Raw genomic sequence first — 21,101 nt, 5'->3', positions numbered from 1 at the left:
AACATGGAAGTGCAGATATCTCTTCAGTATACCGATTTTCTTTCCCTTGGATAAATATGCAGTAGTGGGATTGCTGGATCATATCACAGTTCTATTTGTAATTTTATGAGTAATGTCTATACTGTTTTCCACAGTGGATATACTAGTTTACATTCCCACCAATAGTATATAAGAGTTCCTTTTTCTGTATATCCATGTTAGCATTTGTTGTTGTCTTTTTGGTAATAGCCATTCTAACTGGAGTGAGATGATATCTTATTGTGGTATTGATTTGCATTTCCCTGATGATTAGTGATGTTGAGCTTTTTAAAACCATGTTTCTTGACCATTTGTGTTTGCCCATTTTTGATTAGATTATTTGGGGTGTTTTTTTTGCTCTTAAGTTGTTTGAGTTCTGTATGTTCTAGATATAAATTCCCTGTCAGATGAGTAGTTTGCAAATATTTTCTCCAATTTTGTAGGTTGTTTTTTCATTCTGTTGATTGTTTCCTTTGCTGTGCAGAAGCTTTTTAGGTTGATATAATGCCATTTGTTAATTTTTGCTTTTGTTATTTGTGCTTTTGGGGGTCTTGTTCATAAAATCTTTTACCAGACCAGTGCCCTGAGCTGTTTCCCTTGTATTTTCTTCTAATTATTTTATAGTTTTGGGTTCTTATATTTAAGTCTTTAATCCCTTTCAAGTTGATTTTTGTGTAACGTGAGAGATGGGGGTCTGTTTTCATTCTTCTGCGTATGGATATTCAGTTTTCCCAGCACTATTTATTGAAGAGATATCCCCAGTGAATGTTCTTGGCACCATTGTAAAAAATCAGTTGGCTATAAATACATGGATGTTCTCTATTCTGTTCCATTGGTCTATATGTCTGATTTTATGGCAGTACTATGCTGTTTTGGTTACTGTAGCTTTGTAGTATATTTTGAAATCTGGTAGTGTGATGCCACCAGGTTTGTTTTTTTTGCTCAGGATTGCTTTGGCAATTTGGTGTCTTTTGTGGTTCCATATGGATTTCAGGATTGTTTTTTCTATTTCTGTGAAGAATACCATTGGTATTTTGATAGGGATTGTATTGAACCTGTAGATCACTTTGGGTTGTATGGTCATTTTAACAATATTAATTTTTCCAGTTCATGAACACAGGATGTTTTTCTTTTTTGTGTGTTTTCTTTAACTTTTTTCATCAGTGTTTTACAGTTTCCTTTGTAGAGATTTTTTACCTCCTTGGATAAACTTATTCCTAGGCAGATTTTTTGTAGTTACTGTGGATGGGATTGCTTTTTTTTTTTTTTTTTTTGAGACGGAGTCTCGCTCTGTCGCCCAGGCTGGAGTGCAGTGGCGCAATCTCGGCTCACTGCAAGCTCCGCCTCCCGGGTTCACGCCATTCTCCTGCCTCAGCCTCTCCAAGTAGCTGGGACTACAGGCGCCCGCCACCACGCCCGGCTAATTTTTTTGTATTTTTAGTAGAGACGAGGTTTCACCGTGGTCTCGATCTCCTGACCTCGTGATCCGCCCGTCTCGGCCTCCCAAAGTGCTGGGATTACAAGCGTGAGCCACCGCGCCCAGCCGGGATTGCTTTCTTGATTTCTTTTTAAGGTAGTTCATTATTTATGTATAGAATCACTACTGATTTTTGTATGTTGATTTTGTATCCTACAAATTTACTGAATTCATTTATTAGTTCTAAGTGTTTTTTTGGTGGAGTCTTTGGGATTTCCTATATGTATGATTATATTGTCTGAAAACAGGGACTATTTGACTTCTTCCTTTGCAATTTGGATGCCCTTTATTTCTTTCTCTTGCCTAATTACTGTGGCTAAGGTTTCCAGAACTATGTTGAACAAAAGTGGTGGAAGTAGGCATCCTTGTCTTGTTTCAGATCTTAGAGGGAAAGCTCGTTCATGGATTACTAGGTTAAGTATACTTGTACTAGATTGTGAGATTGTAGAGGTCAGAACCGTTTCTCTCTCTTTCTCTCTCTGTCTCTCTCTCTCTCTCTCTCTCAGTTTTTTCATCTGTAAGGACCATTCTTTTTAAATTTTTTTAATAACACACAATGCTTTGCACAAAGTAGGTACTCAAAAAACATTGTTAGCACAAGCTGTTGATATGCAAGTTTACTCTCCTCATTCTTAGTCTTAAAAGACAAATATTATTACATTGAGTTAAAAAATTCTATTTTCTATATACAATATATGTTTAAAAGAAAGTGATCCAGAAAGCTTAGAATTAAAAGGATAGGGCAGATTCAATAAAGCAATGTTTGCTTTTTATTAATAGCATGCAAAGTAGAATTAAATACTAAAACACATTTCTCTAGGGATAAACATAGTCATTTTTTATTGATGAAATGTAAAATCCATTGACAGCATAACCATGAACTTTTATATACCAAATAATAATATCAAGTTATTTAGAAGTTAAATATTTTAGAAATATGAAATGGACAAAAATTCAGTAGTTCCAGTGAATTTTTGTCCATCTCTTAATTCTTGGCAAATTAAATAGACAGAAGATAATGCACAAATGTCCAACAAGTAAATAAATACAAAATTCCCATATGACTGTAGAATAAAGTTATTGTCATGATATCTCTAAAACATTTAACTGGGAAGGTACTTTCATTATTCCCCAAGCCGTTTGACTTGGTAAACACTTAAAAGTGGTTGGGAAAAAGGCCTTATGCAAATTGGATTTATACTTTAAAGATAGGAAACCTTTTGATAGATTATTTTATTATTATAAGTAAGTTTTTTATTGCACTTTTTTCACTAATTCAATTTTCAGTTTCTACAAAAATGGTGATTTAAAAAATGTATTCTTACATAAAGAACAGACCAACTTAAATACATTATATTTAAAATATTCACTTACAGGGCATGGGATAACCAAAGATTTTGAAAGAGAGATTATTGGCAAATTCAGGTGCTTCATGAGAATAGGTGTCATAAAACTGATTTAAAAATGTAATTATAGGCTGCATGTGGTGGCTCACACCCATGATCCCAGCACTTTGGGAGGCTGAGGTGGGAGGATCTCTTGAACCCAGGAGTTTGAGGCCAGCCTGGGCAACATAGTGAGACCTCATCTCTATAAAAATAAAAAAAAAAAATTAGCCGGGCATGGTGGCGTGCACCTGTAGTCTCAGCTACTTGGGAGGTTGAGGTAGGAGGAACACCTGAGCCCAGGAGGTTGAGGCTGCAGTGAGCCCTGTGCACTACTACACTCCAGCCTGGGTGACAGAGTGACACCTTGTCTCTTAAAAAAGCCTCAAAAACTAGAATTATAAACCTAAAACAGCACAATTCATGTTATCTGAAAATCCTTTGAAGTATAATATACATTGAAAAAGCACATAAATGTGCAAGTTGATGAAGTCTCTTAAACTGAACGTAGCCTTGAAATCAGCACCCAAATCCGTGAATATTAGCAGTACCTCAGAAGCACTTCCTTGCTCCAATTTCAGCCACCTCTCTAGCCACTTCAAGGGTGATGACTATCCTCACTTCTAGCACTATAGATTCCTTTTGCCTATTTTATACTTTATTTAATGGAACTATATGGTACATACTCTTGTTTCTGGCATTCTTCACAACATGTTTGTGATATTCAACTATCTTTTTGCATGTAGTTGTAATTCATTCTCGTTATTAGTGGGGGATACTCTATAGTATGAAGTTTTACATAAATGTCATACTTCTAATATTTAGTAATTTATATTAAAGATGATTGCCCATTAATAGGGTATTTATTTTGAAGCAGATAAATTTTCTCTTGTTTACTCATTTGTACTGTCTCAGCCTTAGTGTTAGCTAAGAAGACATACAGATTGTGGACACATATGTAGTTTTTGATTATTTAATCTATCCTTTCCATTGGAAAATTGATAATCACTATATATTTCAGCACTTATTTTAGTTTTAAAGCAAAAAGATATCTGCCCAAAGAAATTTTTTGTCTAATCATTGACAGATATTCTAGTAATATAACTGATGTTTGCTTAATTTTTCAGTTGGCTAGATTAAAAATATTTTCATCAAAAGGAAAATGAGTTTTTTGTTGTTGTTGAGATGCTCTTTCGCCCAGGCCAGAGTGCTGTGGCGTGATCTTGGCTCACTGCAACCTCCGACTCCGTGGTTCAAGCGATTCTCCTGCCTCAGCCTCCTGAGTAGCTGGGATTACAGGCACCTGCCACCATGCCTGGCCAATTTTTGTATTTTTAGTAGAGACGGAGTTTCACTGTGTTGGCCAGGATGGTCTTGATCTCTTGACCTCATGATCCACCTGCTGCGGCCTCCCAAAGTGCTGGGATTATAGGCGTGAGCCACCGTGCCCAGCCAAAATGAGTTAATTTCTTAAACTGTGTTGGCAGATTAAAGTTTTATGGTTGATAAAATGTTGTTTTTCTACCATGCTCCTCTATTTTCAGAAAACTTGGTTACTTTTCTTAGAGCCATATTCTATAATCTATGAAAAAATTTTAGTTTTGGAACTTTTTTTTTTTTTTGAGACGGAGTCTCGCTCTCTTGCCCATGCTGGAGTGCAGTGGTATGATCTTGGCTCACTGTAACCTCTGCCTTCTGGGTTCAAGCAATTCTCCTGCCTCAGCCTCCTGAGTAGCTGGGCTTACAGATGTGCGCCACCATGCCTGGCTAATTTTTGTATTTTTAGTAAAGACAGGGTTTCGCCATGTTGGCCAGGCTGGTCTTGAACTCCTGACCTCAGGTGATCCACCTGCCTCAGCCTCCCAAAGTTCTGGGATTACAGGCGTGAGCCACTGTGCCCGGCCCTATTTTTAGAACATTTTTGAGGTGTTTTCTTTTTTTTTTTTTTTGAGACGGAGTCTCGCTGTCGCCCAGGCTGGAATGCAGTGGCACGATCTCGGCTCACTGCAAGCTCCGCCCCGGGGGTTCACGCCATTCTCCTGCCTCAGCCTCCCGCGTAGCTGGGACTGCAGGCGTCCGCCACCTCACCCGGCTAATTTTTTGTATTTTTAGTAGAGACGGGGTTTCACCGTGTTAGCCAGGATGGTCTTCGATCTCCTGACCTCGTGATCTGCCCACCTCGGCCTCCCAAAGTGCTGGGATTACAGGCGTGAGCCACTGTGCCCGGCCTTTTGAGGTGTTTTCTAGGAAATTTATAAATCAGGATTATTTACACTGATAAATCAGATTAAATTAACTTCCTTAAAAATTAACCATACCTTTTAGTTTTACATATTTGGACTTAATAGGTGAGCCCTTCTTTTTCTTAAATTTAAATTGGTGTTTTTAATATTCAACATACTATACTGCCTCTGCATACAACTAAGTGGAGAAAATAATGTTTATCAAATATGGCAGGTTTAATATATTTGTAAGGCAAATAACTCATTAACTTGATAAGAAAAACATTAAGATCCTGGTAGGTAAGTGGGCAAAGGATAGAAAAGATAATTCACCAATGAAGCACTAAGGTTAAGATATAGAGCAGAACATTTAATCCTGCTAGCATCTACCAAATTCAAATTAAAGCATACATTTTTTTCCTGTTAAATCAGCAAAAGTAGAAAGAATAGATAATATGAAGATATTTATGAAACGGGTAGGCCCTTCTTGGAAGACAATTTGACATTGTATTTCAAGAGCAGCATGTTCTTCACATTCTTTCATGCAGTTTTAGCACACTTTGCAGATACTGTTCTAGGTAACCAAATAAGCAGAAATTCATAAATACAAATATGTTCATTTCAGTGTTATTTGTAATAGAGAAAATGGGACATAATATTGTATTGGTTATCTCTTGTTGTCTAACTCATAACCTCCCACCCCAATTTAAGCAGTTTAAAACACCAAACATTTGTGATCTCACACTTTCTGTATGTAAGGAATTTGGGAGCAGCTCATTTGGGTGATTTTGGCTCAATGTCTCTCATGAGGTTGCAGTCAGGGATGTCAGGTAGAGCTGTAGTCCTATGAAGATTTGACTTGGTCTGGAGGATCTACTTGCAAGGGGATAGCTCACCCACATAGCTGTAGGCAGGAGGCTTCAGTTCTTTGCCACATGGACATCTATAGGATTGCTTGACTGTTCTTAGGACATGGCACCTGGATCCAAAGAGAGAGGAGAATGCGTTTTATAGCCTAGTCTCAGAAGTCACATATTGTCACTTTCACCACATGTGATATTAGTTTAAAATAAGTCTCTAAGTCCCACCATACTCAATGGGAGAATAATTAATTTCCACATTTTGAAGAAAGGAGTATCAAAGAAATTTTGGATATGTTTTAAAACCACCACAAATGTCCAGCAGTTAAGTAAAGTAGGGCACAAAATTGAAGTTACATTGATGATAGTAATAAAATTACTTATTAATGATTGTATTAAGATTTAGGGAGTAATGAGTTTTTCTTCTTATATTTTTCAAACTTTCTGTATTGTTACATGATTTTTATAAGAGACTAGTTCCTCTATATTCATAGGAAAATATAGTATTACTTATCACTGAGCTAACCATAGGCAGATCATGATCTTTCCCTTTGAGTTGTGATATAATTTTTTTCCTTTTTTTATTGTGGTAAAATATACATAACATAAAATTTACCATTACAACCATTTCTTAAGTGTACAGTTCATTGGTGTTAAGTACATTCATATTGTTGTACAACCATCACCACCATCCATTTCCAGACTTCTTTTCATTTTGCAAAACTGAAACCCATTTAACAGTAACTCCCCATTCTTCTCTTTTCCCAGCCCCTGACAACCACCATTCTACTTTCTGTCTCTCTGTTTTTGACTATTCTGACTGTCTCATGTAAGTGGAATCATACAGTATTTGTCTTTTTGTGATTAGCTTATTTCACTTAGTATAATGTCCTCAAGATTCTTTCATGTTATAGCACATATCAGATTTCCTTCCTTTTAAGGCTGAATAATATTCTATTTTATACATAAATATCATTTTGCTTATTCATTCATCTGTTGATAGACACTTGGGCTACTTCCACGTTAGCTACTATGAATAATGCTGCTTTGAACATGGTTGTACAAATAGTTCCTTGAGCCTCCACAAGTATTTTGGTTGTATACTATATTAGTCCATTCTCACACTGCTATAAATTATCCGAGACTGGGTAATTTATAAAGAAAAGATGTTTAATTGATTTACAGCTCTGCATGGCTGGGGAGGCCTCAGGAAACTTACAATCATGGCAGAAGGCACCTATCTCTTCACACGGTGGCAGGAGCGAGAATGAGTGCAAGCAGGGAAAATGCCAGACGCTTATAAAACCATTAGATCTCATGAGACTCACTTACTATCATGAGAACAGCATAGGGGAAACTGCCCCCCTGATCCAATTACTTCTACCTGGTCCCGCCCATGACACTTGGGGATTATGGAGATTACAATTCAGGGTGAGATTTGGGTGGGGACACAGAACCAAACCATATCATATATCTAGAAGTGGAATTGCTGGATCTTACGGTAATTCTAATTTTACTTTTTTTAGGAACTGCCACAGTGTTTTCCATAGTGACTGTATCATGCATTCCCACAAACAGCACACACGGGTTCTAGTTTTGCAAATCTTTGCCAGCTGTTATTATTTTGTGTGTTTTTGATAGTAGCCTGTCCTATTTACATCCTAATGGGTGTGAAGTAGTCATAATATAATTTTTTTTTTTTTTTTTTTTTGAGACCGAGTCTCGCTCTGTCGCCCAGGCTGGAGTGCAGTGGCGCAATCTCAGCTCACTGCAAGCTCCGCCTCCCGGGTTCACGCCATTCTCCTGCCTCAGCCTCTCCATGTAGCTGGGACTACAGGCGTCCGCCACCACGCCCGGCTAATTTTTTTTTTGTATCTTTAGTAGAGACGGGGTTTCACCGTGGTCTCGATCTCCTGACCTCGTGATCTGCCCGCCTCGGCCTCCCAAAGTGCTGGGATTACAAGCGTGAGCCACCGCGCCCGGCCCATAATATAATTTTTAATGATTTATTTTTCTAAGGAAAAGTAAGATTATAAGATTGATGTTCGGTGAATACTGATGTGATTGCAGGTAAATTGGCAGGATGAGGAGCAGCAAATCAAAAGAGGTGCCTTTACCAAATCCAAGGAACTCTCAAAGCAAGGATACTGTTCAAGGTATGATTTTGTTTTTTTAAACAGAACGTAATACCTCATTTAGGTCATGTGTATTAAATTTTGGTCTAATAAATGAAAATTATACCTATGCTTCGATTTATAGAAAGTGGATAAATCATTTTAAAATTCTCTTACATTTTAAATATACATGGTGCTTCATGTTAAAAGACATCCTATGGTAAACTGTTTTGTAAAGCAGGACTCCTTTTTTAAAATGAAACAGTATATGTAAAATTTTTCAGAAATTCTGGCCTAATTTCAATAAATGGTATAGCCCTAATATAGTTACAGACTTATAACTATAGGGGTACAGACTTATAGGGGTATAGATAATAGGGGTACAGATAATAATAGTAACAGTCTCATTGGATTCTTTTTAAAATAATGCATTAGAGGTAATTTTAAGGCATTGATATTTTTTGAGGGAGATTGACAAACTAGAGTACATCTGGAGGAAGATTATTAGGTTTGTGAGAGATCTGGAAATCAAGTCATATGAAGAGTAGTTGAAGGAAGTGGAAATACTTATCCTGGAGAAGGATGACTTATGGAAAATACACGACCTTAAACTATTTGAAGGGTTGTTATCTGAAAGACTGAATGAATTTTACCTATGTTTTTACTGGTAGATCAAAGTCTGGAATAGCTTCTAATCTTTTTCACATTATATTATAAAATACAGTACAATATAAAATTTTATATTTGTTCAGCTCATTGGGGTAAACTGAGGATGCTGCTTTTTTTTGGAGCTGTCTGATTCAGGTGTGAGTGGAAATGCCAGTCCAATGGTAGCAGTCTGTTTACCTTTAAACGGTATGTTGAGAATGTTGGCTTAATAATCTTATAGATAAAAACCCATTTTGACTCAATATAATAAAGCATTTGCTGAGGAATTGTTCTGCCTAATAAGGTAGTTTTCAGACTTTTGAGTGCATTTGGGAGCTTATTAAAATTCAGATTCTGAGGTCTAATTCAGAGATTCTGGTTGATTGATATAGTAAATATCATTTTTTTTCCCAGCAGATATAACCACATCGTGGGATGCACTTTCTCAAACCAAGGCTGCTGTAAGTAGCTTTAGCTTCCATTTATTTATTTCTGGATTAAAATCAATTTCCTATTATGATTGAATAGATTAAAATTTTTTCCATACTGTTCTTTAAAATTTACTTTTATTTTTATTTTTTGTTAGATGGGGTCTCACTGTGTTGCTCAGGCTGGTCTTGAACTCCTGGGCTCAAGAGATCCTCTCTCTCTCTCTCTCTCTCTCTCTCTCTCTATATATATATATATATATATATAGTATATATACACACTATATAATTATATATATAGTATATATGTACTATATATACTATATATATAATATATAAAATATAAAATGAACATAAATGACAACTATTAAATGGTAAAGTAATAAACAAGATACTACTTTAGGAATTAGAAGCATAAGCACCATGCCATATAAACTATTAAAATTGGCTGGTTGTGGTGGCTTACACCTGTAATCCTAGCACTTTGGGAGGTCGAGGTGGGTAGATAGCTTGAGCCCAGGAGTTTGAGATTAGCCTGGGCAACATGGCACAGCCCTGTCTCTACCAAAAAAACAAAATTTAGCCAGGCCTGGTGGTGTGCACCTGTAGTCCCTGCCACTCAGAAGGCTGAGGCAGGAGGATTGTTTGAGTCCAGGGAGGTCGAGGCTTCGAGGTTGCAGTGACCCTTGATCGTGCCACTGCACTTTAGCCTGAATGACAGAGCAAGACCCTGTCTCAATAATAACAATAATTTGTACTGTTTATTCACCTTTAATAAATTTGTTCATTTGGTATGTGGAAAAGAGAATTTAGGCTGGATGCAGTGCCTCACCCTGTAATCCCAGCACTTTGGGAGGCCGAAGTGGGAGGATCGTTTTGAGCCCAGGCGTTCAAGACCAGCCTGTAAAACATGGCAAAACCCTGTCTCTACAAAAATACAAAAATTAGCTGGGTGTGGTGGCATGTGCCTGTGGTCCTAGCCACTCTAGAGGCTGAGGTGGGATGATTACCTGAGCCCAGGAGCTCAAGACTGCAGTGAGCTATGATCACACCACTGCATTCTAGCCTGGGCGACAGAGTGAGATCCTGTCTCAAAAAAAAAAAAAAGAACGAAAATTTAAAACAGAGGATGAAGGTAGGGCTTTGTCTATGTAGAAGGCTCATTGTTAGAGAGGAAATGAAGGAAACCAACTTCTTGAATAGACTGTGAGTTATTCTTCCTTTCCAATTTGGATGCCCTTTATTTCTTTCTGTGGTCTGATTGCTCTAGCTAGGACTTCCAGTACTATGTTGAATAAGAGTGTTGAAAAAGTTACTTCTTTTTTGTATCAATAACAGGTTGTTTTTTTCTCTTACTACTGAAGAAGAATGACTATGGGCAACCTGTTCCCATTTGTGTTCTGGCCAATCTTGTCTAAAGTTTAGGAATCCAAATTTGGCAGGTGATGCATAGTTCATTCAAAGGGAAACCCTTTTCTTTTTAATTTGCTCTCTGGGCAGATTACTTTCCTAATATACCCTTTTTTGTTTTCTATGCCACCTGATTTTGAATCACCTATTTCTTTACTAAGTATTTCAGTGATATTTTCTGTCCTCTAATCTTTAGAACTAGTTTGAAAATAAATCTGGAAAAGGTGTTATAACCTAGATTTGGTCCCAATGTGGAGTCATATTTTGGCCCTATGAATATAGCAATATATATTCTCTCTCTTCTACCTGAGCATTATGTTTTCTATAGTGTAGAAATAGTTTTTATCCCCCAACTTGGTGCTAAACTAATTTAGAGTTTAGCTCTAAGTTAATAACTGTTAATAGTTGTTTTTCAAAACCATTGGGTGTTTTTGAAGAACATTTAAGGATGATAAAGGAATATAAGTAGGGGAGACAATCTGATGTAGAACTATTAATATATCAAAAATTATTCCAATTTTTAAAATACATTGGGATGCAAAAATCTGAAGGAAGGCTGGGTGCAGTGTCTCACGCCTGTAATCGCACCACTTTGGGAGGCTGAGGCACGTGGATCACTTGAGCTCAGGAGTTCGAGATCAACCTGGACATTTGGGAACTTATTAAAATTCAGATTCTGAATTTTAAACTCCATCTCTACAAAAAAAAATACAAAAATTAGCTGGGCATGGTGGTGTACATCTGTAGTCCTAGCTACTTGGGAGGCTGAGGTGGGAGGATCGCTTGAGCCCAGGAGGCAGAGGTTGCAGTTAGCTGAGATCATTTCACTGCACTCCAGCCTGGGTGACAGAGTGAGACCCTGTCTCCCAAAGAAAAAAAAATCTGAAGGAAGATATATCAAAATTTTATATGAAGTGTCTATATGTGATGGAATTTTGATGATTTTAATTTTATTTTTTATATTGTTTCTGTTTTCCTAGTTTTTTGTTGTAAGCATGTAATACTTTACCATTTAGGAGAAAATTCTTTTCAGTCATTGAGAACATTGGTGGTTATAACCAAAAGTTGACTTATATTGCAGAGTGTGTGTGAAACCTGAATTCTATCTTGTGAATTTTGTCTTTATTGTGAAACTTACTTTATAGACATAAAACTGTAAAACACTGTGGCTGTTTGAGTACCTATAGTCCTAAATTTTGGTCCAGGTAAATAATTCTTTCATTTTTGCGTGTAAAATGCACAGGATGTATTCCATAATGGTATGTCACATATAAAGTCAGATAATTGACTGGGCATAGTGGCTCACGCATGTAGTCCCAGCACTTTGGGAGGCTGAGGCGTGTGGATCACCTGGGGTCAGGAGTTCGAGACCAGCCTGGGGAAACCCCGTCTCTACTAAAACTACAAAAATTAGCCTGGCGTGGTGGCACACGCCTGTAATCCCAGCCACTAGGGAGGCTGAGGGAGAATCTCTTGAACCTGTGAGGTGGAGGTTGCAAGTGACCCGAGATCACGCCACTGCACTCCACCCTGCACGATGGACAGAGACCGTCTCAAAAAAAAAAAAAGTCAGATAATTTACTACTTTGAAAATACTCAACAATTTAAAAAATAGATCAACATGTCAAATGGAAACTCTTTGATATTCTTCAGAATCTTACTGATTTTCTTGGCTAAATTTGGGGAGCATTGTGCCAGATGTTATTATAGCTAAAGTAAAAAATGATGAAAAACAAATATTATAAGAAAGCATTCCTGAGTTTTTTTCTACTTTGGAAAAAGGTATTGGGCAATATACTTTTAAATAACCATGTAAATTGATGGTAGCTGGATTATTTACAGAATTAACTTATGTCTTATGATGGTGTTTAAACTTTAGCTGAGACACATTGAAAATAAATTAGAAGTAGCCCCTACAAGTACAGCTGTGTGTGATTCTGTCATGGATACCAAGAAGTCTTCTACAAGTGCTACCCGAAAAATAAGTAGAAAAGGTATGTATGAAGTTACTTCCAAATATATACATATATTAAATATAAATTTTGACAAAACAGACAGCTAGATCTACAAGGGTGTGCCACCACACCTGGCTAATCTTTTCTTATCTTTTGTAGAGACGAAGTGTCTCTGTGCTGCCCCAGCTTGTCTTGAACTCCTGGCCTTAAGTAATCCTCCCATCTTGGACTCCTTTTAAAGTGCTGGGATTATAGGTGTAGCTACCACACTCTGCCTTAAATATAAGTTGTTGATGTAGTATTTTTGTTTTAGTTTAATTTCTTCATATAGTCTCGTGTTGCTTGCTTTTTTGTCAGAGACACTAGCATTTAATTTTTTTCCTTTGATATTTGGTAGCTATGAAGCAGCCTCGTGTTCAGTAACTGTAGATGGTGTTTTCACCGTCTTTTGATCAGGGACTTTAGCACTATTGCATCACCCTTGACAATGAGTTTTCATTTGTTTTTAGTGATGAGAGTTTCATTTTGAGGTTATGTATGTCTGATTTTTTTTTTTCAATTCACAGATATATAGCACTTTGGAAATGAAATTTAGTTGACTTAATGTATATTTTTCTTGGGATTTAAAATCATAAATGGAATCTGTTTCATATGGTGACTGTCATAAATTGATACAATGCAAATATTTTCTTGGGTTACCTTTTGTATTTTGATTCTGTGGTTTCTTTCTTTTCTTTTTTTTTTTTTTGAGACAGAGTCTCAGTCTGTCGCCCAGACTGAAGTGCAGTGGCATGATCTCTACTCACTGCAACCTCTGCATCCGGGGTTCAAGCGATTCTCCTGAGTAGCCGTGCCACCAGGCCTGGCTAATTTTTGTGTTTTTAGAAAAGATAGGGTTTCACCATGTTGGTCAGGCTGGTCTCCAACTCCTGACCTCGTGATCTGCCCGCCTTGGCCTCCCAAAGTGCAGGGATTACAGGCGTGAGCCACCATGCCAGGCCATTCTGTGGTTTCTTAATTGGTGGGTGAAAACCTCCAGGTCAGTACTCTCTACCTAAACTGTGAGATATATATATATATATATATGTGTGTGTGTGTGTATATATATACATATATATATATATTTTTAAACCTGGGAGTTTGTTAGGTTGTATCTGATACTTCTCTTTTAGGTGAGTGAGAGCCATGACAAAAATAAATTTTGTATGTAGAATTTTATTTTGCATTGTTTGCTCAGAATACAATTTCTCGATCAATGGAGTTACTTTAACAATTTAACCTGAATGTTTTTCATGTACTTATATAATATCGAACTAGAGATACTAGAGATAACTTATATAATATCCAACTGTTAGAAATAATAGATACCTAATTTTTTTTTAAGATACCAGCCTAATTCAGAGGCAGTTGTATTTTATATTATATGTTCTCACAGATTTCCTTTTCCTTCAGATGGTAGATACCTGGATGATTCTTGGGTTAATGCTCCAATCTCCAAATCCTCTAAATCACGAAAAGAGAAATCTCGTAGTCCTCTGAGAGCCACCACCCTGGAGAGTAATGTGAAGAAAAATAATCGTGTGGAATTTCGTGAACCTTTGGTTTCTTACAGGTTAGTATTGAGAAAAAAAAAGGTATCAAATAGGTTTAGCCTGTAATATTTACAGTAAGGGTATACTTTGTTTTCTGAGTTTTTTATAGCACTCTGGTTGTGAAATAGTATAATACTCTAGTATTACTACCTTTTTCATTCTCCACAAAAGATGGCTACAAAATATAGTGCAAACATGAAATACTGACTGCAGTAGCCTCTTCTACAGATAAATATTCGAGGGGGAAGAAATAGTTGCCTCAAGCCACGTTTATTGTAATAAATATGTTTCCTAGAAACAAATTATTCCATCTCTGGAAGTGTGGCTTTTTTGTTTCTTCTTAATATCTCAGATCATTTATTGTATATAGTAAACTTTATATTGCTTACTTTTTTTCTTTTTTTTTGGGTAGCATTAATTAGTCACATAAAATTCCTATCTTATTGAGAATGTGAGTTGATTTATTGTTTTATTTTGTTGCCAGTGGCTTTTAGCAACTTAGATGTTCGAGATTGATGTATGAATTTTGATAGCATAGATGATATAAAATGCTTTGCATTTTTGTTAACATAGCTTAAGATATTCAACTGATAAACTTACAGAATTTTGTATTTGAGGGACACTTTACTAATGATTTCAGTGCATTCATGCTCTTAGTATGGCAAATATTAATAAGTAATAAACACTGGGCCTGTTTTTTTGTTTCATTTGGAAGCATTTTTTGGTGTTTTAAACACAAATCAAGAAGTTTCATGATGATACTTAGTAGTTCTAGGTATATGTACTCTTAAATTTTACATACCTTGAGAGATGGAGGTGGATTGTCAGTTCAATGTTTAATATGTTGCATTTGGTGCAATTTTGAATTATCTAGGTGGAAATATTAAGTAGGCATTTAAAAATTTGGGTAAGAATGTATGTGGGATGGTCAGGGCTGAGAATATAAATCTGGGAGTTATCACTAGTATCGAAGCACTAGAAGTGCTGGAAAAAATATAGAAAGAAGGTCAGGGGTATAATCTGGGTAAAGTTCAGAGTTAAAAAAAAAAAGGAGAAGGGAAAAGTTTGAAGAAGAATAATCAAAGTTCAGAATCTCTAAACACACAGATATTAAGCAACTTGCCTAGAGACATAATCATTACCAGAATTGAGACTGAGTTGCTCACTTTATATTTATGTTCAATGCTCTTCCTGCAAATAATACTACTTTACATTTAAAAGTATGTAAATTATGGTTTTTTGTTTTTGAGACAAGGTCTTGCTCTGTTGCCCAGGCTGGAGTGCAGTGGCATAATCATGGCTCACTGCAACCTCCACCTTCTGGACTCAGGCGATTCTCTCACCTCAGCTTCCTAGCTGAGGCTTACAGGTGCTAGCTACCATGACCGACTAATTTTTTTTTGTATTTTTAATAGAGGCGGGGTTTCACCATATTGCCCAGGGTGGTCTTGAACTCATGGGCTCAAGTGATCTGCCTGCCTCAGCCTCGCAAAGTGCTTGGATTACAGTTGTGAGCCACTGTGGCTGCCCTGTAAATTATGTATCTTTTAAGAAAAGAAAAAAATACCCAGAAGATAGCTGTGAATGGAATACCCTCCACCTGGTGGATTCCATTCCTCACTTAAAACCCTTATTACTTTCTGTGGGAAAAATGGCCAGATCTGTTTCTACCCCACTCCCATTTTCCCAACCTAGTTCATCATCCCTCTCTGCTCCCAAAGTACTGTGTAACTTCCTCTATTAAAACATTTTCAGGTTGCATTATGTTTTGGTTCCATATCTGCCTATTAGTCAATCTAAGGATGTAAATCTTACTCTCAAGGCATTCGCTTAATGCCTAGCATGTACTAAATATTAAATAAATATTTTTTCCTAAAATATTACCAGGAAAAATTTCAAATTTACAGAAAAGTTGAAAGAATTGTATAGTGAACATCCTTGTATGTATTCAGTAAATATTTAATGAGTGAGTGAATGAAAGACTGTATGAAATTACTTTTTGTTGGGGGTGTTAATTTTCTATCCTCTTTTGAGAGTGGGACATGGTATGTAACCTAACATTTTATGTTTTATTTTCTGCGTGTGCTAATTTTAGAACTAAATTATTTTAACTGTGAATTGTTGCAGTCTTGTTAATATAGTGAAAATAATCACATTTAGCCTTGGTCTCTGATGGTAGCTACAGGACTCATTTCACAGCCCCATCTCTTTCTTTTTTTTCCTTTTTCTTTTCTTTTTTTTTTTTTTTTTGAGACAGTGTCTCACTCTGTTGCCCAGGCTGGAGTCTGGTGGCCCAATCACAGCTAACTACAGCCTTGATCTCCTGGGCTCAAGCCATCCTCCCACCTCAGCCTCCCGAGTAGCTGGGACTACAGACAAGTGCCACCACTCCCAGCTAATTTTTGTATTTTTTGTAGAGACAGGTTTTTGCCGTGTTGCCCAGGCTGGTCTCATACTGCTGGGCTCAAGCAATCTGCCCACCTTGGTCTCTCCAAGTGCTGAGATTACAGGTGTGAGCCACCACACCTGGCGATCCCCATCTTTTTCAATAATCGACCACTCAGAACAGGGTCTAAAGTTTTTTGGGTTATGGACCCCAGTGAGAATCTGACAAAAGCTGTAGACTGTTTTCTTAGAAAAATGCACATGCTCATATGATCTCAGTAGAAACAGTTACTATGTTATGTTGTCGTAGCCTTAAGAATCTTTGTAGTACTTAGGGTTTTATGCTTTTACCTGAAATGCCCTAAATCAGATCAGTGCTATACAATAGAACCATTAATGTGAGCCACACATGTAATTTCAACATTTTTAGTAGTCACACACAAAAAAGATATTTTACATTCCTAAATGTTTAGAACCCAGTATGTAGCTTACATTACAGCAGCTCTTAATTTCGATTAGCCACGTATCATGTGCTCAATAGCCATATGTGGCTAGTGGCTGCTGTTTCAGACGTTCAGGTCCAGCCTGTTGTTAGGTCTGGTTTTATAATTTTCTTGACTTTTTTTCATGATTCATGTGCTCTTTTCACTGCTGAAACATTTGTCTTCATTAGCCTGCCTTTTCATAAAGTGCTTTCCTAAAATAAGGCTCAGCCAGGCACAATGGCTCACACCTGTAATACCAGCACTTTGGAAAGCCGAGGCAGGCAGATCACCTGAGGTCAGGAGTTCAAGACCAGCCTGGCCAACCAACATGGTGAAACCCTGTCTGTACTAAAAATAGAAAAGTTAGCCAGGTGTGATGGCACACACCTGTAATCCCAGCTACTCGGGAGGCTGAGGCAGGAGACTCGCTTGAACCCGGGAGGCAGAGGTTGCAGTGAGCGAGATCGCGGCACTGCACTCCAGCCCGGGTGACAGAACGAGAATCCTTCTCAAAAATCAATCAATCAATCAATTTAAAATAAGGCTTATTAGAATGACATGTAAAATAAAAATAGTCTGTGGAGGAAGATTTTTGCTAGTGTTTTCTATGAGCAGAGAATATGGACTTGTGAGAGGTACTTTGGCTTTGCCTAGCCTTCTATGCTTACTCCTGGTTTTCTAGATGCGCTTTACAAAGTTCGAAGCTGCCAAAAAGTACTTTGTGGTTAACAGATTTAACTACTAACCACATTTATTTGGAGGAAAATATTTATTGTACTTCCACTTTATTTCTACCCCCAGTCTATTTATTAATTTGGTTCCTTATTTAGAAGTGACGTATATGAACTGCCAGTATTTGAGAACTTTTTTCCCTGGTACTTAAGATTTTATAGAGTAGCAAATAACACATTTTATTGACAAATGTCAAGTGAATACCCAAAGTCAGATTATCATCCTGTTTTCTGGAGTTCTTAGGAAATCTCTTCACGTATCTTTTGCATATTTCTTATTTTATAATATGCAGATTATTATTTAGATTATTTGCCATGTTACTTGATAGAGGGGGTATTGAGCGTTGACTCATAATATTATTAATGGTTATTTTGCAGTCTTTTACTGGAATTTCTAGGTTTTTTATTTTTTGGTTTCTAATGCTAGCTTAGAGTTCTCACTCAGTTTGTATGACTGGTTTCAATTTGACTAGTTTTTGTACTTTTATGAAAAGCTTTTAAAAAGATTTAGCTTTAAAATTGACAAGTAGAAACTACATATGTATAGTGTACAGCTTAATGTTTTGATATATATATACCTTGTGGAATGGCTAAATCAAGTTATTTAACATGTATTACCTCATATTCTTATTTTTTTGTGGTGAGAACACTTAAAATCTACTCTTAGCAATTTTCAAGTATACAATATATTATTAATCATAGTCACAGAGCTTATTATTTTTTATTGTAGGGAAATCCATGGTGCACCTTCCAGTTTCAGTTCCAGCCATCTGGAGTCAAAGCATGTATACTGTGTAGATGTTAATGAAGAAAAGACTGAGAGCGGTAACTGGATGATAGGCAATCGAGAAGAACGGAATATACGGAGCTGTGATTTTGAGAGCTCCCAATCATCTGTCATCAGTGATACAGTTGTTAGGTTTTTAAATGATCGACCAGCAATTGATGCATTGCAAAATTCTGAATGTTTGATTAGGATGGGAGCTTCTATGAGAACTGAGGAAGAAATGCCTAACAGAACAAAAGGAAGTGAGAACAATTTGAAGCTTTCTGTGAATAACATGGCCCATGATACTGATCCAAAAGCGTTACGACTAACTGACTCTTCTCCATCCTCTACTAGTACTTCTAATTCCCAAAGATTAGATATTCTAAAGCGGCAACAACATGATGTCAAACTGGAAAAACTTAAGGAACGGATTAGAAAACAGTGGGATCACTCAGAAGAAACAAATGCCCGGGGCCAGAAGCTGGGTCATATTGACCATCCAGTAATGGTTGTTAATGTTGATAACTCAGTAACAGCAAAAGTCAGAAAAGTGGCAATAGCACCACCTGCTCCAGCATATAAAGGTTTGTAATCAGTCTTTATATCTTCCTCTCCCTGCTTCTTTGTTCTTCTTTCTCCCTAGGGTATATTTGAATAGAGAGGATCATCTTTAGAACAGGATGTTATTGACTGCGTAAGCACTTTGGCAGGCCGAGGTGGGCGGATCATGAGGTCAGGAGATCAAGACCATCCTGGCTAACACGGTAAAACCCCGTCTCTACTAAAAATAAAAAAAAAATTAGCCAGGCATGGTGGTGGGCCCCTGTAGTCCCAACTACTCGGGAGGCTGAGGCAGGAGAATGCTGTGAACCCAGGAGGCGGAGGTTACAGTGAGCCGAGATCTCACCACTGCACTCCAGCATGGGGCGACAGAGTGAAACTCCGTCTCAAAAAAAAAAATTATTTCAACATATATGTTAAAAATACAGATTCCTAGATCCAACACTAGTCCTAAGTCAGATTTTCTGGGGCTGGGGTCCAGAATTGGAATTTTTAATTAGTCCTTCAGGGGATTCTTGTGGTTCAAGAACCACTATATGTGAACATTTACTAAGTTATACAAATAATAATTGATACTATTTTCAGAGAACTGAAAGAATAATGCCTTTATGCTGCCATTGTATTTGGATTGTTATTAGGAATTATTTCAAAAGTGATATTTAAAAGATAACTCCATTTCCAGTAAATATTTGAGTACAGAATATTTTGGCACTGGCATTGATCCTGTTGATATTTTAACCTTCAGATTTTAACATGAATGATTTGCCATCCTCATATTTAAGAAAACAATATTTAAATCACATTTATGCCAACATTGGTATTTTTTCATTAGAAAGTGCTCTTTAGAGCTTTTTTTTTTAAAGCCAACTGAAATTTTTATATATAGTGGTTTTAAGGGGTTTCTGTTTTTCTATTTTTATTTTTATGTTCCTGAAATTATTTTTGCAGGGTCATCCATGTAAAGTTTTTAATGAAGGGCTGATTTCTTGATTAGTTTAATTCATGTTAGATTTTTGTTATTTAAACTTCTGCCAGAGTAGCCTTTTTAATGTTTTTGTGGGTATTTTTTCCAATTTTAGTTTTTGTATATATGCTTAGGCAGGTCAAAATATTATATAATAATTTGTTTCTTCTGTTAATTTCTTTTTTTTTTTTTTTTTTTGAGACAGGGTAACTCTGTTGCCCAGGCTGGAGTACAGTGGCATGATCTCGGCCCACTGCAACCTCTGCCTCCCGGGTTCAAGCAGTTCTGCCTCAGCCTCCCGAGTAGCTGGGATTACAGGCACCTACCACCATGCCCAGCTAATTTTTGTATTTTTAGTAGAGACAGGGTTTCAACATGTTGGCCAGGCTGGTCTTGAACTCTTGATCTCAGATGATTTGCTTGCCTCGGCCTCCCAAAGTGCTGGGATTACAGGCGTGAATCACCACACCCAGCCTGTTTCTTCTGTTAATTTTAAGTAACTAACAATCTAGGGCACTTTTTTTATTGTAATCAGTTTTGTTTTGTATTTCTGTATCGACTCTAATTTTTCTCTAACAAGTTTTGCAGTTTTTTATAGTCTTAAGGCATCTTTAGTCATTTTTCTCTAAAACACATCTACTGCATACAGTTTTCGCCAATTAGTTTTATTTTGTATTGCTTACTATGTTTTTGCTAGTGATCTTCATTGTGAATTAGATAAAAATGGATAATTTGCATTTCATTCTAGCTAATTTGTGAGAAAATTGTAATCAATTCACTTTAGAATACTGAATTGCCGTTGTCCAATATTATAATTAATAATATTTTTTATTAATAACTTATTAACACAATTCTTTAATATTTTTCTAGTCATTTGTGTATCACATCCATGCTATTGGCACAGCACATAGCAAATGGCGAGGTCAAAATATTCTTTGTTGGTTCCAAGATAGTGATTACCCGAAATCTTTGCTGTAATTAAGTACAGACCCATTAAGTACAGATTACACATTCAAGTTTTGTTCTTTATACAAGTCAAAGTTCTGAAATACCAATGATTATTCCACTAAGAAAAAGTTAAAATGTTCAATTTGAAT

At 36.7% G+C, this 21,101-nt stretch overlaps 1 protein-coding gene across 5 annotated transcripts in view; it reads left to right on the top strand.

Annotated features, from left to right (window-relative positions):
* Window positions 1–21,101, top strand: part of CEP350 (centrosomal protein 350) — a 168,221-nt gene that overhangs the window by 24,644 nt on the left and 122,476 nt on the right. For 4 of the 5 annotated variants that reach the window (XM_032160858.2, XM_032160862.2, XM_032160856.2 and 1 more), the window contains exons 2-6: window positions 8,033–8,118; window positions 9,139–9,185; window positions 12,442–12,556; window positions 13,970–14,129; window positions 18,441–19,063. In XM_032160858.2, coding sequence (XP_032016749.1) covers window positions 8,046–8,118; window positions 9,139–9,185; window positions 12,442–12,556; window positions 13,970–14,129; window positions 18,441–19,063 — 1,018 coding nt within the window. In that variant the 5' untranslated portion in view covers window positions 8,033–8,045. The remainder of the gene's footprint in view (window positions 1–8,032; window positions 8,119–9,138; window positions 9,186–12,441; window positions 12,557–13,969; window positions 14,130–18,440; window positions 19,064–21,101) is intronic. The other variant, XM_032160857.2, reaches the window with a different exon arrangement.

Source organism: Hylobates moloch, unplaced genomic scaffold, assembly GCF_009828535.3.
Source record: "Hylobates moloch isolate HMO894 unplaced genomic scaffold, HMol_V3 SCAFFOLD_8, whole genome shotgun sequence".
Classification (NCBI taxonomy): Eukaryota; Metazoa; Chordata; class Mammalia; order Primates; family Hylobatidae; genus Hylobates; species Hylobates moloch.
The sequence above is the reverse complement of the archived record's forward strand: the minus strand, read 5'-3'. Positions and strand labels throughout refer to the sequence as shown.